This window comes from Phyllobates terribilis, unplaced genomic scaffold, assembly GCF_046119375.1.
Source record: "Phyllobates terribilis strain yellow unplaced genomic scaffold, ASM4611937v1 Scaffold_69__1_contigs__length_7402412, whole genome shotgun sequence".
In the NCBI taxonomy this organism is placed as follows: domain Eukaryota; kingdom Metazoa; phylum Chordata; class Amphibia; order Anura; family Dendrobatidae; genus Phyllobates; species Phyllobates terribilis.
Genome location: NW_027362829.1, coordinates 2509509 through 2535806, shown reverse-complemented (window position 1 = coordinate 2535806; position 26298 = coordinate 2509509). Strand labels below are relative to the sequence as shown.

General features: G+C 44.5%; 1 protein-coding gene across 1 annotated transcript in view; it reads right to left on the bottom strand.

The window, feature by feature from the left end:
• Positions 1 to 21598, bottom strand: part of LOC141194320 (uncharacterized) — a 58530-nt gene extending 36932 nt beyond the window's left edge. Inside the window, exons 1-4 of the mRNA XM_073662223.1 lie at positions 21593 to 21598; positions 21269 to 21388; positions 20982 to 21072; positions 17739 to 18620 (exon numbers count right to left, since the gene is read on the bottom strand). Coding sequence (XP_073518324.1) covers positions 17739 to 18620; positions 20982 to 21072; positions 21269 to 21388; positions 21593 to 21598 — 1099 coding nt within the window. The remainder of the gene's footprint in view (positions 1 to 17738; positions 18621 to 20981; positions 21073 to 21268; positions 21389 to 21592) is intronic.
• Between the last annotated feature and the right edge of the window lie 4700 nt (positions 21599 to 26298).

Sequence of the window (26298 nt, the reverse complement as noted above, 5' to 3'; positions counted from 1 at the left end):
CTGTCTGTGTACTCTTGCCTGCTGCCTCTCCTGGAGGCTGTATTTCCAGGCCTGTCTGAACACGCTCCTAGCCTGTTCCTCCCACCTTCTAGGGGCCGATTACCTAGACCCGCTCCAGTATCTTGTCTGTCCTGTCTGAACACGCTCCTTGCCTGTTCGTCCCGCCTCTCTGGGGGCCGTATTCCCAGACCCGCTCCTGTATCCCGCTGCAGTGTCGGTCTCCTCCGTACACTCAGTTCCAGTCTGAACTCTCTCCTATCCTTTACCTGTTTTCCCTCTATGTCCGTTCCCTTCCTTTTTCTGCAGAGTCTGAACTCGTACCTAACTCCTGCTTGTTGTCTCTGTACTCCCGTTTGTGAGTTTTTGGTCCACTCGCTACTTCACTGCAAGTACCCTGTGGGTATCTGGCTCTGCCTTTCTCTTCCTGTCTGTTACGTGTGAACAGAGCCCTGTCCCCCTTGCTCTGCCTTGCTTGCCGCTCCGGCGGTTTCCGCTCTGCTCCTGCCTTGTTTGTCGCTCTGCGGTTTCCACTCGGCTCCTGCCTTGTTTGCCGCTCTGCGGTTTCCGCTCTGCTCCTGCCTTCTTAGCCGCTTTGCGGTTTCCGCTCTGCTCCTGCCTTGTTTACTGCTCTGCGGTTTCCGCTCTGCTCCTGCTTAGCTTGCCGCTCTTGCGGTTTCTGCTCTGCTCTTGCCTTGTTTGTCGCTCTGCGGTTTCCGCTCGGCTCCTGCCTTGTTTGCCGCTCTGCTCCTGCCTTCTTAGCCGCTCTGCGGTTTCCGCTCTGCTCCAGCCTTGTTTGCCGCTCTGCGGTTTCCGCTCTGCTCCTGCCTTCTTAGCCGCTCTGCGGTTTCCGCTCTGCTCCTGCCTTCTTAGCCGCTCTGCGGTTTCCGCTCTGCTCCTGCCTTCTTAGCTGCTCTGCGGTTTCCGCTCTGCTCCTGCCTTCTTAGCCGCTCTGCGGTTTCCGCTCTGCTCCTGCCTTGTTTACCGCTCTGCGGTTTCCGCTCTGCTCCTGCTTAGCTTGCCGCTCTTGCGGTTTCTGCTCTGCTCTTGCCTTGCTTGCCGCTCCTGCGGTTTCCGCTCTGCTTCTGCCTTGTTTGCCGCTCTGCGGTTTCCGCTCTGCTCCTGCCTTGTTTGCCGCTCTGCGGTTTCCGCTCTGCTCCTGCCTTGTTTACCGCTCTGCGGTTTCCGCTCTGCTCCTGCCTTGTTTACCGCTCTGCGGTTTCCGCTCTGCTCCTGCCTTGTTTACCGCTCTGCGGTTTCCGCTCTGCTCCTGCCTTGTTTACCGCTCTGCGGTTTCCGCCCTGCTCCTGCCTTGTTTACCGCTCTGCGGTTTCCGCTCTGCTCCTGCTTAGCTTGCCGCTCTTGCGGTTTCCACTCTGCTCTTGCCTTGCTTGCCGCTCCTGCGGTTTCTGCTCTGCATCTGCCCGCTGCTCCGGCAGTCCCGTCCTGCTCTGCTTCTGCTCGCTGCTCCGGCAGCCCCGTCCTGCTCTGCATCTGCTCGCTGCTCCGGCAGCCCCGTCCTGCTCTGCATCTGCTCGCTGCTCCGGCAGTCCTGTCCTGCTCTGCTTGTGCTCGCTGCTCCGGCAGTCCCGTCCTGCTCTGCTCTTGCCCACCGCTTCGGGCGTTCCCTCTCTGCTGTGTTTGGCTACCGCATCTGCGGTTCTGTTTCTGTGACCCAGTCTGTACTGGGTCTTGTCCTCTCTGTGCTCCAGCCCGTCCTTTCGGCCAGTACCTCCCCGCCTGCATACTCGCCTGTATCCACCCGTCTGCATACCTGCCGTGTTCGCTTATATCCACCAGTCTGTGCCAGCCTAACCTGCCTGTTCCAGTAATCCCTGTGTGGGTCAACCCCCGTGTCCGGAGTTTGACCTGGAGTAGCACCTGGTCCCTCTGCCCGGTTTCTCCCTGGTGCACTGGCGTCGTATGCCGTCGTGCCACCTTGGTCGGATCGGCCAGATACTTAGTCACGCCCCTCCAGGCACTCTCCGGTTCATGGTCCAGTGGAACCACTACTCCCGCACACGCCAGTCAGTCCGGGCGTGTGCATAACAACCATCTTGCTGGTCACTGAGCCGGTAACTCTTCAGGTGGGAATGCTGCACTCTCCTTTTTCGTACTGTCCGGTCTCTCTCATTCCATCTTGCTAGGCCTGCCTTGGTTACAAAGACATGAGCCTGTCCTGAACAGGAGCTCGGGAGACGTGCTCCGTTGGGGTCAGGAATGCCATAAGACCTGTCTGGTTCCAGTTCGTCCTGCTCGACCCCTGTCTACTCCGGCTAACGTACCAGGCCTGTCAGCACCCTACTGGTCCTATGCGGACGTTTTTGATAAAAAGGAGGCAGAGACACTACAACCTCATAGGCCGTATGATTGCCCCATCGACCTAATACCTGGTGCTTCACCTCCTCACGGGCGAATCTACCCCTTGTCGCTGGCCGAGACCCGTGCCATGTCTGAATATATTGAAGAAAATCTTGCTAGGGGATTTATCCAGAAATCCACCTCTCCGGCTGGAGCAGGATTCTTCTTCGCCAAGAAGAAGAACGGCTCTCTTCGTCCTTGTATCGACTATAGGGGCCTCAACCAGATTAGCATCAAGAATAAGTACCCCCTGTCTCTCATCTTGGAGCTGTTTGACCGCCTAAAGGGCGCAAAGGTCTTCACTAAACTCGATCTGCGTGGGGCGTACAATCTGGTCCGGATCTGCCAGGGAGACGAGTGGAAGACTGCATTCAACACCCGGGATGGTCACTACGAGTACTGCATGATGCCCTTCGGTCTCTGTAATGCTCCAGCCATCTTCCAGGAGTTACTAAACTATATCTTTCGAGACCTCCTGTATTCCTGCGTGGTGCTGTACCTGGACGATATCTTGGTGTTCTCCCCTGATCTGCCCTCTCACCAGAGGGATGTTCGTCAGGTACTGCTGAGGCTCCGGAAGAATCACCTGTATGCTAAGTACGAGAAATGCCTCTTTGAGCAGACCTTCCTGCCATTTCTGGGGTATATCAACTCGGAGACCGGACTGCGGATGGATCCCGAGAACATGTCTGCCGTATTAAAGTGGCCCCGACCGGAGGGGTTAAAGGCTATTCAGCGGTGTCTGGGATTCACTATTACCGCCTCTCCATTCCTCATTTCTCCTCCCGGACAGCTCCCATCTCTGCTCTTACCCGTAAGGGAGCAAATCCCAGGGAGTGGTCTCCTGAGGCAGAGAATGCCTTTATCTCTCTTAAACAAGACTTTTCCTCAGCTCCTCTGCTACACCATCCTGATGGCAATAAACAGTTCTTCCTGGAGGTTGATGCCTCTTCCTCCGGAGCCGGAGCAGTGCTCACCCAGAAATCCTCGTCCGGGCGAATGGTGACCTGCGACTTCTTCTCCAAACTCTTCTCTCCGGCCGAGCATAATTACTCCATAGGAGATCGAGAACTGCTGGCCATTAAATTAGCGCTGGAGGAGTGGCGCTACTTGCTTGAGGGGGCTCTGCACCCAGTGGTCATCTACACTAACCATAAAAACCTCACGTATTTGCAGACCGCCCAGAGACTTATCCCGCGTCAGGCCAGATCGTTTTTGTTCTTTGCTCGATTCTGCTTCAATCTCCATTACCGCCCAGCAGACAAGAACATTAAAGCCGACGCTCTATCCCGCTCTTTTCTGTCTTCCGAACTGGAGGAGGAGCCTCTACACATCATTGATCCCTCCAGAATAATGACTGTTGCTCCGTTTGACCTGTCTCATCTACCTCCTGGTAAGACCTTTGTAGCGGCTCAAGATCGGAAGAGGGTCTTACTCTGGGGCCATTCATCCAAACTGGCTGGCCATGCCGGCCAGAGGAAGACACTTCTGCTCATTGCCCGACACTATTGGTGGCCCACCCTGCGCAAGGACATTGCAGATTTTGTCTCGACTTGTTCCTCTTGTGCCCGTAACAAGATACCTAGGCACCTTACAGCCGGTCACCTCCTTCCTCTTCCCATGCCTTCCGCTCCGTGGTAACATATTGCAATCGATTTCATCACAGATCTCCCTGTATCGGCCGGTTGTACAGTCATTTGGGTGGTCGCCGACCGCTTCTCCAAGATGGCTCACTTCATCGCTCTGCCTGGTCTTCCGTTTGCACCTGTGCTGGCTAAGGACTTCATCCGTCAAATCTTCCGTCTCCATGGCTTACCCCTCCACATTGTCTCGGACAGAGGAGTTCAGTTCACTTCTCGCTTTTGGAGAGCCACGTGCAAGCTGCTGGATGTCTCTTTGGATTTCTCTTCAGCCTATCATCCTCAGTCCAATGGTCAAGTGGAAAGTATCAATCAGATCCTTACCAGCTTTCTTCGGCACTTTGTCAATGCTCACCATAGCGATTGGGTTGAGCTCCTGCCCTGGGCCGAGTTTTCCTATAACAACCATGTGAGTGGGTCCTCTGCTAAGTCTCCATTTTTTGTGGTCTATGGTCAACACCCCCGGATTCCGTTTCCCGTCTCCGCTGCAGTGGACAATCCTGCCACGGAGTCTCTCATCAGTGAATTTTCTGTGATTTGGGAGGACACTAGATCTGCGCTTTTTCAGTCCTCTGAGCGGATGAAGAAGCATGCTGATAAGAGACGTCTGGATCCGCCAAAATTCTGTCTGGGAGACAAGGTCTGGCTTTTCTCCAAATATGTCCGTCTCAAGATACCATCATATAAGTTGAGTCCGCGGTTCATCGGTCCGGTCGAGATTCAGAACCAAATAAATCGAGTGGCTTACAAGCTGAAACTCCCGGCCTCCTTACGGATTCCCAACTCCTTTCACATGTCTCTCCTCAACCCTGTTGTCCTTAATTCATTCTCTGACGATCCAGGTACCGCTCCAGCTCCAGTCTCCACTGAGGACGTCTTTGAGGTAGAGAACATTTTGGCCATCAAGAGGGTAAGAGGAAAGACTTTCTTTCTTGTGGATTGGAAGGGATGCCTGTGCAAGTTTGTCGTTTGTGTACTAACACTCTCCTCAGCCCTCAGGTTCCAGTGCCCGCCAGCCAGTCTGTTAGCCGTGCCCGCCAGTCTATCACCCGTGCCCGCCAGCCGTGCATGCCAGCCTGTCAGCCGTGCCCGCCAGCCTGTCAGCCGTGTCCCGCCAGCCTGTCTGTCAGCTGTTCCTGCTAGCCTGTCTGCCATCCGTGTCCCGCCAGCCTGTCTACCCAGATCACCTGTCAGGCCACCTGCCGTGCCCGCCTGCTTGCCAACCTGGATCACCCATCTGGCTACCTGCCGTGCCCGCTTGCCAACCTGGATCACCCATCTGGCTACCTGCCGTGCCCGCTTGCCAACCTGGATCACCCATCTGGCTACCTGCCGTGCCCGCTTGCCAACCTGGATCACCCGTCAGGCTACCTGCCGTGCTCTCCCACTGTACCTGTCAGCTTCAGCCATCTGACCCATGGGAGTTGCCTGTTCTCACACAAGGTCGGTCCCAGTGTGGTACCTAGTCCACCTGTCCGATCCCTCCTTGGTTCACGGAGTCAACTAAGCCGCCGTGTGACCAGGGTCGGTCAGAGTAGGCACTTAGTTACGCCCCTCTAGTCCCTCCTTGCATCCCAGCACAGAGGTTCCACCACCTGGATCCGTAACAATGTCATGTGTTTCGAAGCTTCTCAGACACACCTGTGGATGTATTTTAATGCACACCTGAAACACACTGCTTCTTTGTGGAGCATCATGGGAAAGTCTAAAGAAATCATCCAAGATACCAGAAAGAGAATTGTGGACTTGCACTTGTCTGGCTCATCCTTGGGTACAATTTCAAGATACCTGAAGGTGCCTCGTTCATCTATACAAACAATTATACGCAAGTACAAACAGGATGGGAATGTCCAGCCATCATACCGCTCAGAAAGGAGATGGATTCTGGGTCCCAGAGATGAACGTGCTTTAGTCCGACATGTACATATCAACCCAAGGACCAAAGCAAAAGACCTTGTGAAGATGATGGCGGAAGCTGGTAAGATTTATTTTTTTGAGCAGTGTAGTTATTTCACATATCACTTTCACTATGGTGTTAGTAATGGGGACGTCTTATAGACGCCTCTCCATTACTAAGCTGGGTTTGATGTCAGCTGGCCTTATAAGCTGACATCAACCCCAGCCCTATAACCCCACTGCCACCGCTACAGGGCAGTGGGCAGAGCGGAGGCTAAGTGACAGAATTGGTGCATCCTATGGATGCGCCACTTCTGGGGCGGCTGAGGGCTGTTGTTTCTAGCCTCGGAGGGGGCCAATATTCATGAACCCTTCCTAGGCTATTAATAATATTAATGCCCCGTCTCATGCTGCACATAACACATCCTGCATCTCTGGCTGCTGTAGGCATAAAAGGGGACAAACTTATGGTGTGGCCCCCATGCTCCCCTGACCTCAACCCCATTGAGAACCTCTGGAGCATCATCAAAAGGAGTGTCTATGATGGCTGGAGGCAGTTCACATCTAAGCAACAGCTCTGGGAGGGTATTCTGTCCTCATGCAAAACAATTGAAGCAAAAACCATCCAAAACCTGACAAATTCAATGGACGAGAGAGTTCAGAAGCTCCTTTCGAACAAGGGGTCCTATGTGCAAATGTAACATCACCTAGAATAAAGTTTTGAGTTGAAAACTGTTTGATTTCAGTTTGTAATAACCTGCTAATGCTTATAATTTCAAAAATGACCATTTTTTTGTTCTTTATTAAAATGAAAAGGTTGAAAACTCTGCTGTGCATAATAATTTGGAACATGCATTTTGAGCGCAGTTTGAGTTTTTTATTTTTTTAAAAATATACTGTTATCATAGGCAGTTTGTATAAAAACCTTTCAATTGTACTCTAATAGTTATTTGACTGGAAAATTACAATGACTGCAATTCATATAGGTAATTTGGGAAAATCTGAGAAAATATTATTTGCATAATAATTTGGAACACAGTGTAACTTTATTCTTCGGGTCGGTGCGATTACTGAGATACCAGATTTATATTGGGTTTTTATGACTGACAGCTGTCAGGCTATGTGCCCACGTTGCGGAAATGAAGCATATTTTTCACGCTTCTCCCTGGCAGGAAAAACGCATGCGGATTTTACATACATTTTTCCCGCCAGGTAGAAGCGTTTGTAAAGCGTCTTTGCATGCATTTCTGCATGCGGGTTATCAAGCGCTTTTCCAAGCGATTTTAGCATCACTTGGAAAAGTGCTTGACAACTTGTTCACATTATATAAATCCATGCAACCGGCATGGATTTATAGTAGTGTGACCAAGTTAGTTAAAAAAAAAAGAATAAAATGGTAAAAAATAAAAAAATAAAGTTTATACTCACCTTCCAGTGTCCTCCCGGTGTTCTCTCCGCCGCGTAAGGTGTGTTGGGCGGCTCACGATGGTGTGAAGGACCTGCGGTGACATCATTGAGCCATGTGATGGGTCACATGACTCAGTGACGTCATGGCAGGTCCTTCACAACAGCGGGAGCAATGCAAGAGAGCGGACGCAGCAGAGATAACACCGGGAGGACATCGGAAGGTGAGTATAAACTTTATTTTTTATTTTCAATTCTTTTTTTCACAGTTTCTATGGTACCCAGGTCTGGATGAGAATCTCCTCTCCTCCAGACTTGGGTACCATCCGCACATTGAACCGTGTGATATCTGCTTGTGCACATGTAGTGATGCGGATGTCACGCAGTCCAATGCAAGTCAATGGCGGCGATTACGCTGCGTGTCCGCAAAATTAATAGACATGCTGCGGATTTTTGAGCGCAGCATAAACGCTGCTGAAAAATTCGCAGCATGGGCATTGACAGTGCGGCTTGTCATTGAGGACCATGGGGGGCAGATTACCATGCGTTTTTGAAGCGTTTATGCTGCGGAAATTCCGCAGCATATACGCTTGTAAAACGCTACGTGAGCACATACCCTCACAAACTAAAAGACGCTTTTTTTTGCAAAATCTAGTTTTTGCATCGCCATATTTTGAGAGCTATAATTTTTCCATATTTCGGCCGACAGAGTCATGTGATGGCTTGTTTTTTGCGGGACGAGCTGACATTTTTATTGGTACCATTTTTGGGTACGTGATATTTTTTGATCGCTTTCTATTCCGTTTTTTTGGGAGGTAAAATTAACAAAAACCAACAATTCAGGATTTCTTTTTTGAGTTTTTTTTTATGCCGTTCTGCATGTGGTAAAAGTGATAAGGCAGCATTATTCTTTGGGTCCGTACGTTTACAGTGATACTACACTTACTGTATATTTTTTTATGTTTTGGCGCTTTTACACAATAAAACTATTTTATAGAAAAAAATTTTTTTTGCATCGCTTTATTCTGAGAGCTATAACTTTTTTATTTTTCAGCTGATGGAGCTGTATGGCGGCCTTTTTTTGGGGAACAAGATGACGTTTTCAGCGGTACCATTTTTATTTCCATTTTGCTTTTTGATCGCATTTTTTTCCACTTTTTGTTTGGCCGTTATTACGGTGTGCACAGAAGGAGTTAATTAGTGTGACAATTTTATAGATCGGGTTGTTTCGGACGCGGCGATACCAAATATGTGTACTTTTTTTGTTTTTACATAAATATACGGATTTATTGGTTTAATATTTTATTTATTTATTTTTATTTATTTTGTGATTTATTTTTAACAGTTTGAAAACATTTTTTGACTCTGTTTTTTTTACATTTTTACTTAGTCCCTGTATGGGACATTAATTTTTATTTTTCTAATCACTGATCTCATGCAATGCAATAGACATGTATTGCATTGCATGAGATCTTTGCTGACTGTTTCACAGTCAGTGTCTCCTGCTAGAGTTCAGCTGCAGGCTGAGCCTAGCAGGACACCATATATGGCAGATCCGGAGGTGGTCATGTGACCTCCGGCTGCCATAACAACGGCAGGTCCTGGAAGACATCAGGGGGCCGTCGGAGAGGTAAGTTGACGACTCCCTCTCCGCTCACTATCTTCTATATGCCGCGATCGCTAAAAATCGCGGCATATACAGTACAGACCAAAAGTTTGGACACACCTTCTCATTTAAAGATTTTTCTGTATTTTTATGACTATGAAAATTGTAAATTCACACTGAAGGCATCAAAACTATGAATTAACACATGTGGAATTATATACTTAACAAAAAAGTGTGAAACAACTGAAAATATGTCTTATATTCTAGGTTCTTCAAAGTAGCCACCTTTTGCTTTGATGACTGCTTTGCACACACTTGGCATTCTCTTGATGAGCTTCAAGAGGTAGTCACCGGAAATGGTCTTCCAACAATCTTGAAGGAGTTCCCAGAGATGCTTAGCACTTGTTGGCCCTTTTGCCTTCACTCTGCGGTCCAGCTCACCCCAAACCATCTCAATTGGGTTCAGGTCTGGTGACTGTGGAGGCCAGGTCATCTGGCGTAGCCCCCCATCACTCTCCCTCTTGGTCAAATAGCCCTTACACAACCTGGAGGTGTGTTTGGGTCATTGTCCTGTTGAAAAATAAATGATGGTCCAACTAAACGCAAACCGGATGGAATAGCATGCCGCTGCAAGATGCTGTGGTAGCCATGCTGGTTCAGTATACCTTCAATTTTGCATAAATCCCCAACAGTGTCACCAGCAAAGCACCCCCAACACCACCACACCTCCTCCTCCATGCTTCACAGTGGGAACCAGGCATGTAGAGTCCATCCGTTCACCTTTTCTGCGTCACACAAAGACATGGTGGTTGGAACCAAAGATCTCAAATTTGGACTCATCAGACCAAAGCACAGATTTTCACTGGTCTAATGTCCATTCCTTGTGTTCTTTAGCCCAAACAAGTCTCTTCTGCTTGTTGCCTGTCCTTAGCAGTGGTTTCCTAGCAGCTATTTTACCATGAAGGCCTGCTGCACAAAGTCTCCTCTTAACAGTTGTTGTAGAGATGTGTCTGCTGCTAGAACTCTGTGTGGCATTGACCTGGTCTCCAATCTGAGCTGCTGTTAACCTGCTATTTCTGAGGCTAGTGACTTGGATAAACTTATCCTCAGAAGCAGAGGTGACTCTTGGTCTTCCTTTCCTGGGGCGGTCCTCATGTGAGCCAGTTTCTTTGTAGTGCTTGATGATTTTTGCAACTGCACTTGGGGATACTTTCAAAGTTTGCCCAATTTTTCGCACTGACTGACCTTCATTTCTTAAAGTAATGATGGCCACTCGTTTTTATTTACTTAGAATTTGTATTATGGGAAGAAAAAAGCAGCTAAGTCTATTCAGTAGGACTATCAGCTGTGTATCCACCAGACTTCTGCACAACACAACTGATGGTCCCAACCTCATTTATAAGGCAAGAAATCCCACTTATAAAACCTGACAGTGCACACCTGTGAAGTGAAAACCATTTCCGGTGACTACCTCTTGAAGCTCATCAAGAGAATGCCAAGAGTGTGCAAAGCAGTCATCAAAGCAAAAGGTGGCTACTTTGAAGAACCTAGAATATAAGACATATTTTCAGTTGTTTCACACTTTTTTGTTAAGTATATAATTCCACATGTGTTAATTCATAGTTTTGATGCCTTCAGTGTGAATGTACAATTTTCAAAGTCATGAAAATACAGAAAAATCTTTAAATGAGAAGGTGTGTCCAAACTTTTGGTCTGTACTGTAGAAGATAGCAAAGGGTTAATTAACACCATTGGGACCTGATCCAATCAGGTCCCAAAGATGTCCCCTGTCAGAGCTGTCGCTCTGAACCGCAACCGCAGCACTTGCAGGACCCTGGGGGTCCTGAGGGCTGCGGGACCGCCGACCGTGGGGCCCATTATTCTGTATACTGGTTGGTCCACAACTTTGTCCAAGTTTTTCATTTTGGCCCTCTGCATTTTAAAACCAGTATGGGTAGATGTACATGGAAATGGCAATAATGGAAAGCTGCTAATTGGACTTTGCTACAAGCTTCCTAATATACAGTGGTGGCCAAAAGTATTGGCACCCCTGCAATTCTGTCAGATAATACTCAGTTTCTTCCTGAAAATGATTGAAATCACAAATTCTTTGGTATTATTATCTTCATTTAATTTGTCTTCAATGAAAAAACACAAAAAGAATTGTCCTAAAGCCAAATTGGATATAATTCCACACCAAACCTAAAAAAGGGGGTGGACAAAAGTATTGGCACTGTTTGAAAAATCATGTGATGCTTCTCTAATTCGTGTAATTAACAGCACCTGTAACTTACCTGTGGCACCTAACAGGTGTTGGCAATAACTAAATCACACTTGCAGCCAGTTAACATGGATTAAAGTTGACTCAACGTCTGTCCTGTGTCCTTGTGTGTACCACATTGAGCATGGAGAAAAGAAAGAAGACCAAAGAACTGTCTGAGGACTTGAGAAACCAAATTGTGAGGAAGCATGAGCAATCTCAACGCTACAAGTCCATCTCCAAAGACCTGAATGTTCCTGTGTCTTCCAAGCGCAGTGTCATCAAGAAGTTTAAAGCCCATGGCACTGTGGCTAACCTCCCTAGATCCAATATAAGTTTCTCAATTGGTGCATATTAAAGATAATATATATACTGCTCAATGGCTAGCACCTAATGGTAGGAATATAGGTTAAGTCGTTCGACATAACTTGAAGAAATAAATACGACCATATCAACCCAAAATAATAATAAAATTTAACTTTTATTCATAAATAGTATAAAAAGTTACTTCATAATCAATATAGGGCACCGTACAAGAATACAGGAAAACACATATCATGTATGATGACAATCTCACTGAAGAGATGATCCAGTCCACAAGTAATTGGGTACGAGGTACCACAGCAAAAAAGCATATATATAGTCCTTCATATAACAGACCAATAAAGAATTTCTTTTAGATACATGTGATCTACTTAAGAAAGTTGATGGATTGTATTTGGACCCAGAAATGATTCTTGTGACGGGTGATGTGGAATCACTTTATACTAATATCAAGCATGTGGATGGTCTAAGAGCTTGCGCTTTTTTCCTCAATACCTCTAATCTACCGAGAGATATTGTCGACTTTGTGATGTGCCTCTTGGAATTTTCCCTTACCCACAACTTTTTCACTTTTAAGGGGTCCTTCTACCTACAGCTCCAGGGTACTGCAATGGGTGCATCTTTTGCGCCGGCCTATGCTAATTTGTTCCTGGGGCTGTGGGAGAGGGGCCTCTCCCTGCCGGATCGGCGGGCGTCAATGGATCGCGTCCCTTTTTGGACGCGCTACATTGACGATATCCTGCTGATCTGGCAGGGTTCGGTTGAGGACTTGCAAACATTTGTGCAACTCCTCAACACTAATGAGATGAATATCTATATTACTTTCAATTGGGATATTGACACAGTGAACTTTCTTGATGTTACCCTTACAAGGGATCATAATAATTTGATACAAACAAACATCTATAGAAAGGATACCTCCAAGAATATGTTGCTCCACGCATCGTCCTCCCATCCCCCGTGGATGGTTCGATCTGTACCCACTGGGCAATTTCTGGGTCTCCGCAGACTTTGTTCCAGTGATGAAGATCTTGTTAGACAGTCCAAGGACATGAAGAAGAGATTCTATGAGAGGGGCTACAGTAAACGGGTGGTTAAAAGAGCGTACCATCGCGCTAAATATTCAAATAGGTACGATTTGCTTTATTTGCAAAGAAATCCTAAGATCAATGACAAACCTAGATTTATAACAAACTACCATGGACAATTCGGACGGATGAGGAAATGCTTGACTCAAGCTTGGCCCATCCTCCTGATAGATCCGGTATTGTCAAAAATCCTTCCTGATCGCTCACCCATTACTGTACGCCGCTCCAAGAATCTCCGTGACTATCTTGTACATAGTCACTACCAAACTGTGTCTGGCATGTCTACAATTTTTGGTGCATCGGGTCCTGAATGTGGTAGTTTTCCGTGCGGTCGATGCGTCGCTTGCCCCAATATGGATAGAACCAATATTTTCTCCAATGCAGCTGGCACGAAAACCTATGAAATAAGGAGCCGCATTACATGTATCTCACGCTTTGTTATTTATTATGCTACTTGCCCCTGTGGGCTTATTTATGTTGGCCTAACAACGCGCCAACTCAAAGTGAGAATAAGAGAACATGTATTGGAGATATTGGCGGCGATCGACTGCGCGGATCCCTCCACACTCAGGACTATACCTAAACATTTTAAACTCCATCATGACTGCGATAGCTCCCTCCTGAGGGTTCGTGGGATAGATGCGTTAAGAGTTGGTATTCGTGGAGGTAAACTGAGCCAACGCTTGGCTCAGCTCGAATCTAGATGGATTTGGCGATTAAATACTGTACATCCCAATGGACTGAATGAGAATCTCAGCTTCGCTCCCTTTCTTTAATCTCTCCCCTGTCACATATTTTGTTGTGGTTTTTATGATTTTAACATTTTTTTATTATTATTTTTAGTATTCTTCATCATCCGTTTGCAGTTTACTTCCTCTGGCGTGTTGTCTCTTCATTATGGCTGATATCATATGGATGAATATGTGAATAAGAATATACTAAATAATCTATTTCATCCGGGAACGACTACTGCAGTGTATATATATTGTGGATCTTCCTTTCGCGTTTGAAGATCCTTATATGTTAATTGGTTTAAATGGAAGTTATATCTGGGAAGTTCGCTACCCCTACATTAGATATTGTCCCCCTTGATTTAATCATGGTGATATATAGGATGTTATCTTTTGATATTCCACCTACTATATATTAATGCTAGGACAATATGATTTTTCCACATTCCTCTCTCTATATATATATGGGATTGAACATGATCTGTATAGGCATTTTGTCATATTGTTATATATACTACTTGATGTGATGATATATTGTATGCAGATTGCCATATTGTTAATTCATTTGGTTGGGATACTGTCTCTATTATACGATCTACCTATATATCTATGTGGTGGTAGTGGAAGTATATATGTCATTTAATTGAGCTTATACCTCTTGCTATGGTTCCCGACTATGGGAGGTTTAAGGACCTTACGCGCGAGCGTCGCCGCTTTCTGAGTACCCCGTGCCGCCTGGCGTCTCTATGCAAGGACCTGTATCGCTTGGGTAGATGTGACCATCACGTGATCCCTTGCATGACGCCCGCGCCACCGGTTGCTTGGTAGCGGGGACGCTGCGCGCATTACTGCGGGTCCACCCCCTTCACTCGATTGGCCAACACAACATTTAAATATACACGCCCCTAGAGGAAGTTGACACCCCCTGAAGAAGGCAAACGCCGAAACGTGCGTTGGGGTGGACGAGCGGTCCACGTGAGGGTGCCCTGACATCACAGCTTGTGGCCCAGGTAATTCTCCCCTACATAACGCAGCACTTGTTTTTTACTCACCTATCTTTATACTCGCTTGGTATACACCCTGTCAACATAACTCTATTAACTGAACCATTCTAGCTGTTATACCTCGATTATAATGGTGCTATAGTGGCTATTACTAGTGTCCCTTATGTGGCGTTTGATATGATGAAGGTATATCTTAGCCTAGGTATATGGCACCCTGACAGTATAGGTTATGAACTGTGGTCATTTGATAATCCTCTTTATTGGTCTGTTATATGAAGGACTATATATATGCTTTTTTGCTGTGGTGCCTCGGAGCCTATTACATATGGACTGGATCGTCCCTTCAATGAGATGGTCTTCATACATGATATGTGTTTTTATGTATTCTTGTACTGTGCCCTATATTGATTATGAAGTAACTTTTTATACTATTTATGAATAAAAGTTAAATTTTATTATTATTTTGGGTTGATATGGTCGTATTTCTTTCTTCAAGTATTTAACCTCCCTAGATGTGGATGGAAAAGAAAAATTGACGAGAGATTTCAACGCAAGATTGTGCGGATGGTGGATAAAGAACCTCGACTAACATCCAAACAAGTTCAAGCTGCCCTGCAGTCCGAGGGTACAACAGTGTCAACCCGTACTATCCGTCGGCGTCTGAATGAAAAGGGAGACTGTATGGTAGGATACCCAGGAAGACCCCACTTCTTACCCCGAGACATAAGAAAGCCAGGCTGGAGTTTGCCAAAACTTACCTGAGAAAGCCTAAAACGTTTTGGAAGAATGTTCTATGGTCAGATGAGACAAAAGTCGAGCTTTTTGGGAAAAAGCATCAACATAGAGTGTAAAGGAAAAAAAAGAGGCATTCAAAGAAAAGAACACGGTCCCTACAGTCAAACATGGCGGAGGTTCCCTGATGTTTTGGGGTTGCTTTGCTGCCTCTGGCACTGGACTGCTTGACCATGTGCATGGCATTATGAAGTCTGAAGACTACCAACAAATTTTGCAGCATAATGTAGGGGCCAGTGTGAGAAAGCTGGGTCTCCCTCAGAGGTCATGGGTCTTCTAGCAGGACAATGACCCAAAACACACTTCCAAAAGCACTATAAAATGGTTTGAGAGAAAGCACTGGAGACTTCTAAGGTGGCCAGCAATGAGTCCAGACCTGAATCCCATAGAACACCTGTGGAGAGATCTCAAAATGGCAGTTTGGAGAAGGCACCCTTCAAATATCAGGGACCTGGAGCAGTTTGCCAAAGAAGAATGGTCTACAATTCCAGCAGAGCATTGTAAGAAACTCATTGATGGTTACCGGAAGCGGTTGTTCGCAGTTATTTTAGCTAAAGGTTGTGCAACCAAGTATTAGGCTGAGGGTGCCAATACTTTTGTCCGGCCCATTTTTGGAGTTTTGTGTGAAATGATCAATGATTTCATTTTTGCTTCATTCTCTTTTGTGTTTTTTCCTTGCAAGCAAATTAAATGAAGATAATAAGACCAAAGAATGTGATTGCAATCATTTTCAGGAAGAAACTGAGTATTATCTGACAGAATTGCAGGGGTGCCAATACTTTTGGCCACCACTGTAGCTGAACATGAAAAGGATGATATGCTGCAGCAAATTAAAAAGGCAACAAAAACAAGTCATGGTGAAAAGTGTTGGATCCCTTGAAATTGTTCCAGAAAATGAAGTAATTCTCCCAGAAAATTATTGCAATTACATGTTTTGTTATACACGCTTATTTCCTTTGTGTGTATTGGAACAACACAAGAAAACACAGAAAAAAAAGGCAACTTGAACATAATTTCACACAAAACCACATAAAATAGGTCGGACAAAATTGTTGACACCTTGCCAAAATTGTGGGTAAACAACTTTGTTTCAATCATGTGAAGCTTGTTCAAACACAATTGTCGCAAATAGTAGGTGTGGGCAATATGAAAATCACAACTAAAACCAGATAAAAAAGGGAGAAGTTGATTCAATCTTCGCATGAGTCTGAGGACTTGAAAACCAAAATTGTTGAAAAATATCAATAATTTCAAGGCTATAAGTCCATCTTTAGAGATCCGGATGTTCCTCTGTCCAAGGTGCGCAACATAATCAATAAATTTACAACACATACAGTCAAATATGGTGGCCCTTCAAAGATGTTTTGGGTTGTTTTGCTGCCTCTGGCACTAGGTACCTTAACTGTGTGCAAGGCATCATGAAATCTGAAGATTAGCAAAGGATTTTGGGGCACAATGTAGTGCCTAGTGTCAGAAAGCTGGGTTTGCGTCCTAGGTCATGGGTCTTTCAGCATGACAATGACCCCAAACATATTTCAAGAAGCACCCAGAAAATGGATGGAAACAAAGTTCTGGACAGTTCTGACCAGCAATGAATCCGTATCTAAATCCCATTGAACACCTGTGGAGAGATCTTAAAATTGCTGTATGGAGAAAAATATTAAAATTTGCAAGTCCTCAGTGGTTGATACCATCTTTTCAGTTAGCCATTAGTCAGTAAGCTTTCGAGACTACTCAGGTCCTTCATCAGATATAGTATAACACAAAAATCTGAAGAGTCACATATTTATGCACAACAGGGCACAGGAATAATGCAATAGATAAGACAAGTGAAGTGAAGCAGAACTATCAGTATGGGAAAGGGATAAGCAGTTGTGGCCGTAAATATGTGTGGACACAAGTAGGTCTATTCTTTCTTTTCTTTTTTTGTGTGGCGATAAGAATTCATCCTTGTTTTTAGTTTTTGCCCTGTCTCCCCTACATACAGACCCCCAGTTGGACATTTGGAACATATAATTAAGTTCATTGTGATGCAGCTGAAAGTACCTGGGATCTTGTGGTCCTGATGTGAGTTGGGAATCTTTATCTTGTCCGTGGTCATTATAAATGGACAGGTTTTACATATACAGTTGGTGAGGATGAATTTTGTAAGTTTCACCACAAAGGTGAAACTATCCTCCCGGTCAGTTTGCTTTCCCTCCCAGTACCTTTTCATTCAAACAATGTTAGGTTTCTGGGAGATTATACTTGTTCCTTTTATTTTTGGTTCTCCTTAGCTTGCCTTCTTTGCCCTATATTAATGAGTTTTTGTTTCTCATTCAGGGTCTTCGTATTTTACTTCATACTTTCCTTTCCCCTTGTTGACAGTGTGTTGCAGCCTCCCCTCTGGTTCCTCAGGAGGTATGACAAACTCCTCAACGACTTATTAGGGAGTTAGGTCTGTGGTGGCGTTTCTAGTTGTGCAGCTAGGGTCTTTCTTGTCTGTACAGAGACTAGTTGGGCGTAGCTGCGGCATTCTTCCCTGTGTGGGTTCTCTGGTGGTTATCAAAATGCGCTTTCTGTACAAAACATTTCCCACAATCTGAACATGAAAAAGCCTTTGCCCCCGTGTGGGTTCTCTGGTGCTTAAGAAAACTAGATTTCTGGTTAAAACATTTTCCACATTCTGAACATGGAAAAGGCTTCTCCCCTGTGTGAGTTTTCTGATGTTTGATAAGATTTGATTTCACAGTAAAATATTTCCCACATTCTGAACATGAAAATGGCTTCTCTCCTGTGTGAGTTCTCTGATGGTTGATAAGAGTTGATTTCTCTGTAAAACATTTTCCACATTCTGAACATGGAAAAGGCTTCTCCCCTGTGTGAGTTCTCTGATGTTGGAAAAGATTTGATTTCTTTGCAAAACATTTCCCAGATTCTGCACATGAAAATGGCTTCTCCACTGTGTGAGTTCTCTGATGTATATTAAGATATGATTTTTGGTTAAAACATTTTCTACATTCTGAACATGGAAAAGGCTTCTCCCCTGTGTGAGTTCTCTGATGTTTGATAAGAGTTGATTTCCCTGTAAAACATTTCCCACATTCTGAACAGGAAAATGGCTTCTCTCCTGTGTGAGTTATCTGGTGCCTAACAAGACTTGATTTCTGATTAAAACATCTCCCACACTTGGAGCAAGAAAATCTTTTCTCTGCTGTGTGAATTTTTTGATTTTTAAGAAAAGACTTTTTGAGAGGAAAACTATTTCCATATCCTGAATGTGAAAATGGCTTCTTTGCATTAGGAGCAGTTTGTTTTTTAATGCTTATTTTGTGACTTTGATTTTTCTTAGTAGTCGGTAATGAATGAGAAGACAGGACCTGTTTCATAGGATCAGATGATTGAGGTCTGCTGTGAAGGGATGATGGTATATCTGGAGTAATGTCATTCATTTCAATTGTATCCTGTGAGATCTCAAAATTATCTGATTTGAAAATTGAAGGTGTCAGCTGTCCCTCTGATCTCCTGGTACGGACATCTGCCAAGAAGAAAACCAATTATTATTTTTTAATAAAAAATCCTTGAATTTTATATATTTGAACATTTCTACTTAAACTGACTGTAAAAAAGGCAAGTTATATTAAACAATTCACTTATTCACCAGGACAATGACCATCTAATAGAAAATCTCATAGGATGAACCAGTGGAGCGTGGTGTTCAACTGTTTGTTCATTCTGCCTCCCAAATATGGAGTAAAAGGTGCAGGCTCTGTCCAGCCACTAAGATTAGGGAGCCTGGGACCAGTAGTACCATCCAGGGTGTCAGTATGGGTGTGCGTGCTGTCCAGCTGGAGTAATCTGCTCCCTGCTTCAGCCATTTGGAGAGCACCGCACCCTACTAAAGCTGGAAGCATATTGCCGGAAGCTGCCAGATACAGCCTTGTTCTCCTCTGGTTCAGTCATCTGTGCTCAGCTCCCGGCTTGTGTATTTGTTTCCTGTTGTGGCCCCGGCCCGTTTACTGACTACTCTTGTGTCTTCTGATTTTGTACTTTCTCTACTCTCCTGGCTCTGACCCGGCTACCTGACTGTTCTTCTTCCCATCTCACTCCACAGAATAGCAGGTAACACCGTGGCCCAAGCCTAGGGGTCTCTGTGTAAGTCCAGATCCATGTAGAGGGGTTAAACGGCGATGAGCAAAGTAATTTGTGAAATCTGTAAAAAAGGTAGATAGTGACAAGCCTGTTCGTGGTAACCATCTTTTGAGCTTCCAGGTGACCAAGACCAGCTCCCCCAATACATTGTGTCTGCAAACTATTCCAGCAAAATCTGCATTCCTAATAGCTTAATGGCGCTTCTTCCCTTCTTAACCTGCCATGTGCCCAGATAGTAGTGTACAACCGTATATAGGGGATTGTCAGATTCAAGAGAAATTGGAAAATAATTTGTAAGGTCCATTTGTTTTCTATTATCCTTTGTGAAGAATTCCAAAGTTATCACCACATAAAGTGACACACGTCAGATTTGAAAAATGGGTCTGATTAGAAACATAATACTGGCTGCAGGAAGAGGTTAAATCAGAGGATTACTGAAGTCAAAAACTGTGACTACAGACAATAAAACATCTACTGAAATGATCAAACTGAACAGTCTTCATCAGGGAAAAATGAGTAACTACAATCTAAACTATCGTAAGGGACAATATTTTCTGTCAGATGAGTGTCAAGAAGAAATATTAGACATTTAAAGTGAACTTTTATATAATACTGCAGAGCTGAGGCGTCTTAAATTTAGATCTCGGGCATTTGGAAGAGATAATGGAGATCTTTTTGAAAGACGACCAGGGAGTTATAGAGTCACATAAGTGAGGCCGGCCGATCCCACCACAATGAAACTATCATACAGAATGAACTTGTAAAAAAAAGAAAGAATATAAAAACATGTAACATCCCCAACAACAATGTACGTATGAAGGGAGAAATCCAACACTAACCTGGAGTTACACTCATTTATGGTGGACTATTGGAGCTACTATGAGTCCTGACCAGGAGAGTAGAGAAAGTATTAGCGCCCCCATTTCAGGAGAGATTGTGCAGTAATCTGAATTCCTTAGGATCGAAAACATAATGGAATTTATGACGTGGAGTGAATCCATGAAACCAGGGCTCGAGCCATGACAACACATCTCCTGCAGGCGTGAATAAATGTATATTACAGCCATCAGCCACGCACAGCTTAGAGATATATCATGGCACAGGTGTGATGTTTTCTGTGTAGTTTATCACAATCCTGTTTGAAGTTAGTTGGTTTTAAAAGAAATTGAAAAGTCAGGATAAAGGGAAACTCTGCTGTTATTGTACAGAAATTCACACTTGGCCTCACTGCACATTTAATGTCGATAATAAAAGTGATCTTTGGTCAGAAAGACTGGACCTGGTCTTGTAGGGACCATATGGGCACATTCAGCAGCACAGAAGGGAGAGAAGGTAGATTCATCCAATAAGATATCAGGGATCTAGGAAGCTAACAGCATCATTACCCTCCGCTTTCTCCTACAGGCCCATCATAATATTTTTCTTCAAGTGATTTTCTAACTTGTCAGCACATTCTACATACGCTGTCATTTGTCTTTATAGTTTGCAGATCTGAGCAGGTAACGGTCAGCATCTCCTAATCCCAGGGGGTTGGTGGATCCTCCAGGTTGTAAGGTCTATAGAAAAGGGCTTTCACAATTACACAAAGAAATTTGAATATTTTCAGACGGAGGAGAATGTTGTGGTCTAGCGGCAAAATGGTGATCACACGATTGTGATATGGCCGGACTACACAACCGATAAAGCAGCCACAGATGGGGACTGAGAAGAATCTGTGACTTCTCTGCATTTAGTGGTTACTACTCACCTGGGTGGTCATATGTAGGAATCTCCTCTTTACACCGCTCATCACCCCTCACATATGTCTCTGTAGTATTAATATGGGTCAGATCTTCACCCTGAAACAAATATTGTAAAAGTCACAGACAGATGGAGAAGTCCCATCTATGATCAGCTCTAATCCTGTCATCTCCACCGTTCTCATTACACAAGTATAAAACATAATAATGGTGGATAAAACAGAACTGAAGACATGACCTTTACAGCCGTCCACACATCATAGGGGAAATCTCATGACACCTTCTCTCCATCTACCTGATGATCCTGAGGAACATTGGGATCTTCTTCTTTACAGTCCTGTGGAAGAAGAGGACGGGGACATCTCTCTGGTGTTGTCCTCTTACTGGATAGATCTGGAGGAAACACATACAGGGACTGAATTCATTCTTTACATACAGATTATTATAGGATGTGTGCATTTAGTCCTGTCTATTACCTGGTGATGTGAGGGGCTGGGGAACCTCCATCATGACGTCCTTGTACAGATCTTTGTGTCCTTCTAAATACTACCACTCCTCCATGGAGAAATAGACAGCGACATCCTGACACCTTATAGGAACCTGACACATACAATGATACCGTCATCCCGCCAATCCCTTCATACCATTACTGTATAATGTCCCAGCATTCCCAGCAGTGTCACCTCTCCAGTCAGCAGCTCAATCATCTTGTAGGCGAGTTCTAGGATCTTCTGGTCATTGATGTCCTCATGTATCAGGGGGTGAGGTGGAGGCCTCGTGATTAATCTCTGGTTATGGAGAGACACATTAATAAATCTCACTACAGACATTTCCAGAGTCCTCACCTCTCCAGTTCTGTCCATCTGTTATTCCCATAGATAAGAATGATGTAATGTGACGTCATCAGAATCTCTCACCTCTCCAGTAAGCCGGAAAAGGATCTCTAGGGTGAGGTGTAATATCCTCTCCACCATCTTGTCCATCATTTTCCTGGATAAATCAGGAAAATGTTCTTATATAGACGACTTTCACTGAGAGGATCCGGTATTTTAGAGATCTGAATGAGAAAAAGATAAGCTGATGGATAAGACCATTTTTCTGCAAACGATGATGCGGAATCTAAACTGTACCATGAGTACCCTTCATCCCTTAATCTGGTGTTCAGGTCTATTGCCTGTATATTAAAATCTGTGACATTCTAGCAGTACCTTCTCAACCGTAAAATTTGGCCCTTGGGTTTTCCTCTTTTTATGGGGATGGGGGTGGGGGTGGTGGTTATCCCACTTCAATAGTTTATTAGTGCTTGAAGGTTTATGGTAGATGAGTGTCCCTATGGTCCCATTACAATCCTTCTTGATCAGTACATACAGGAAAGGCAACTGGTAATAATTGGTGTTGGTCTGCTCCTTTAAACAAAATGTACTTTTCAGGTTATCCCCCAGTACCCTCACTTTTCATCCCTTCTTTTGAGGTCCACACAGTCAGACTCTACCGGCCCTTCTCCCTGCCAGTGGCGGTTGTGTATCGCCCTCCGGCCCCCTCCCGTCAGTTTGTGGATCACTTTGCCACTTAACTTCCAAACTTTCTATCCTATGACATCCCCACCCCCATCATGGGAGACTTTAACATCCCAATTAGCGATTCCCTCTCCCTATCTGCCGCTCATCTTTTATCGCTAACTTCCTCCTTCGGCCTTTCACAGCTTACTAATTCTCCTACACATAAAGATGGAAATACTCTTTGACCTGATCTTCGCCCAGCTCTGTTCAATACATGACATTACTAACTCTCCTCTTCCACTCTCTGATCACAACCTTCTCTCATTCTCTGTCAAGAACTGTCACCCTGCTCAAGACACCCCTACTTTCCACACTTATAGAAATATACATGCCATTAACACCCAGAAATTTATGAAAACGTTGCAATGATCATTGGCCCCAATCTCCTCCCTCTCATGCCCTGACTCTGCACTGAAGCATTATAACGAAACATTGCAATACGCCCTGGATGAAGGCACACCTCCTACACAGAGAACAAATCGGCACAGACGGCGACAACCCTGGAACACGCTGCAAGCACATTTTTTCCAGTGGTGCTCCAGGTGTGCCGAACGGCTGTGGACAAAATCTTGTCTGGCCGAAGATTTCCTCCATTATAAATTTATGCTTAAAACCTATAAAGCCGCCCTTCACCTATCCAAACAAACCTACTTTGACAACCTAATCATCTCATGGTCCAATAATCCTAAACACCTGTTTGACACTTTTCACTCTCTCCTTAATCAATAAGCACAGGCCCCAACCACCGACCTCAGCACTGACGATCTCGCCAATTATTTCAAAGAAAAAATTGACCATATCCGACAGGAAATTTTTTTCTCAATCCCCACATGTTATGCATGCTCCTCCCTCCCACATTGTATCTTGCTCATTTTCTGACTTCGAAACAGTAACGGAAGAAGAAGTGACAAGGCTCCTTGCTTCCTCTCGCTCTACCACCTGCACCAGTGACCCTATTCCTTCACATCTCCTTCAGTCCCTTTCTCCAGCTGCCACCACTCACCTAACTAGTTTTCAAAATTTTAATTTTTATGCCCTTAAATCAGAGAGATATGTTACACAAAATAGTTAATAAATAAAATTTCCCACATGTCTACTTTACATCAGCGCAATTTTGGAACCAAAATTTTTTTCTAGTAAGGAGCTATAAGGGTTAAAAGTTGACCAGCGATTTCTCATTTTTACAACAAAATTTACAAAACCATTTTTTTTAGGGACCACATCACATTTGAAGTGACTTTGAAGGGCTTTTATGACAGAAAATACCCAAGAGTGACACCATTCTAAAAACTGCACCCCTCAAGGTGCTCAAAACCACATTCAAGAAGTTTAAAAACCCTTCAGGTTCTTCACAGGAATTTTTGGAATGTGGAAGAAAAAAATTAACATTTAACTTTTTTCACAAAAATGTTACTTTAGACCCAAATTTTTTTGTTTTCGCAGGGGTAACAGAAAAAAATGGACCCCAAAATTTGTGGTGAAATTTCCTCTGAGCACGCAGATACCCCATAAGTGAGGAAAAAACACTGTTTGAGCGCACAGCAGGGCTCGGAAGGGAAGGAGCGCCATTTGACTTTTTGAATGTAAAATTTGCTTGAATAATTAGCGGACGCCATGTTACGTTTGGAGAGCTCCTGATGTGCCTAAACAGTGGAAACCCCCCACAAGTGAACCCATTTTGGAAACTATACCCCTTAGGGAACCTATCTAGATGTGTGGTGAGCAACTTGAACACCCAGGTGCTTCACAGAAGTTTATAACATTGAACCGTAAAAATAAAATGTTCACATTTTTTCAGCAAAAATGTTTTTCAGCTCCCAATTTTGCATTTTCATAAGGGTAACAGGAGAAATTGCACTATGCAATTTGTTGTGCAATTTCTCCTGAGTAAGCCGATACTCCATATGTGCGGGAAAACCACTGTTTGGGCGCGTGGCAGGGTTCAGAAGGGAAGGAGCGCTATTTGACTTTTTGAATGTAAAATTTGCTTGAATAATTAGCAGACATCATATTGTGTTTGGAGAGCCCCTGATGTGCCTAAACAGTGGAAACCCCCCACAAGTGACACCATTTTGGAAACTAGACCCCTCAGGGAACTTATCTAGATGTGTGGTGAGCATCCTGAACCCCAAAGTGTTTTACAGAAGTTTATAACATGGAGCCGTGAAAATAAAAAAATCTAACTTTTACCACAAAAATTATGTTTTAGCCCCAATTTTTTTATTTTCACAAGGGTAAGAGGGGAAAATGGACCCCAAAAACTGTTGTGCAATTTTTCCTGAGTAAGCCAATACCCCATATGTGGGGAAAATACAGTGTTTGGGCGCACGGCAGAGTTCAGAAGGGAAGGAGCACTGTGTGACTTTTTGAATGCAAAATTGTCTGGAATCGAGAGCGGATGCCATGTTGCGTTTGGAGAGCCCCTGATGTGCCTAAGTAGTGGAAACCCCCCACAAGTGACCCCATTTTGGAAACTACACCCCTCAAGGATTTTATCAAGGGGTATAGTGAACATTTTGAACCCAGAGGTACGACACAGAATTTGATAACATTAGGTCATCATATTAATAAGTTGTCATTAGTCTTGAGTGCAAGTGCTCGCTATTTGAGTTTGCATCGGGTGCTCAGATATGCACCATGTATCGCGGGTGCTCGAGTGACATGCTCGTGTCCCCGCCCCGCATGCTTCACGGTTATTAGACACCAAAAAAAAAACATGCGGGGATCGCTGGTGCATGGCAATCCCCGCAAGGTTTTTTTGGTTGTATAACAGCTGCAAAACATTTGGGACGGAGACTCGAGCATGTCACTCGAGCACCCGCTATGCTTGGTGCATACCCGAGCACCCGATGCAAACTCAAGTAGCGAGCACTTGCGTTCAACATTAGTCACCATATCGTCATTTTTTTTTTCTACTTCTGAAAAAATCCCAGCCCCAACCCTAACCCTAACCTTAGCCCAACCCTAACTCTAGCCTAACCCTAGCCCAACACCAACCCTAGCCCAACCCCAACCCTAACCTTAGCACAACCCTAACCCTAAAGTTTATTTTTTACACCGTTCCTCGTGCGGTATAAGTGATTAGACGACTTTATTATTCGGGTCGGTGCAATTACAGTGATGCCAGATTCATAACGGGTTTTTATGATTGACAGCTGTCACACACTTAAAAGACACATTTTTTTGCAGACTACTTTTTACATCGCCATATTTTGAGAGCTATAATTTTTCCATATTTCGGCCGACAGTCATTTACATTCGTCTTTTTGATCGCGTTTTATTCCATTTTTTGTTTGGCGGTATGATGATAAAGCATGGTTTTATGTTTCTTTTTTTTGCTTTTTTTTTTCTCGTGTTCACTAAAAGGGTTAACTAGCAGGACAGTTTTATAGGTCAGGTCGTTCCGGACGCGGCGATACCAAATATGTGTACTTTTATTGGTTTATTTTTTTTTTCATAAGATTATTTTTTTATGGGTACAATATATATATATATATATATATATATTTTTAATTTATTTTTTTCTGACATTTTTATTACTTTTACACATTGTCCCACTATGGGACTTTCACTTTTTGCAGCCTGATCGGCTGCATGGCATAGAGAGCAGCAGCTCCCTATGCCATGCAGTCTGTCAGCGCTGCACAGGGAGAAGTTACTTTGGTCGTGCACTGTGCATGACCAAAGCAACTTCCTGCCTCCTGGTGTCCCAGATGTTGTCATGATGACGTCGGGTCACCATGGCAACATCCAGGACCGGACTCCG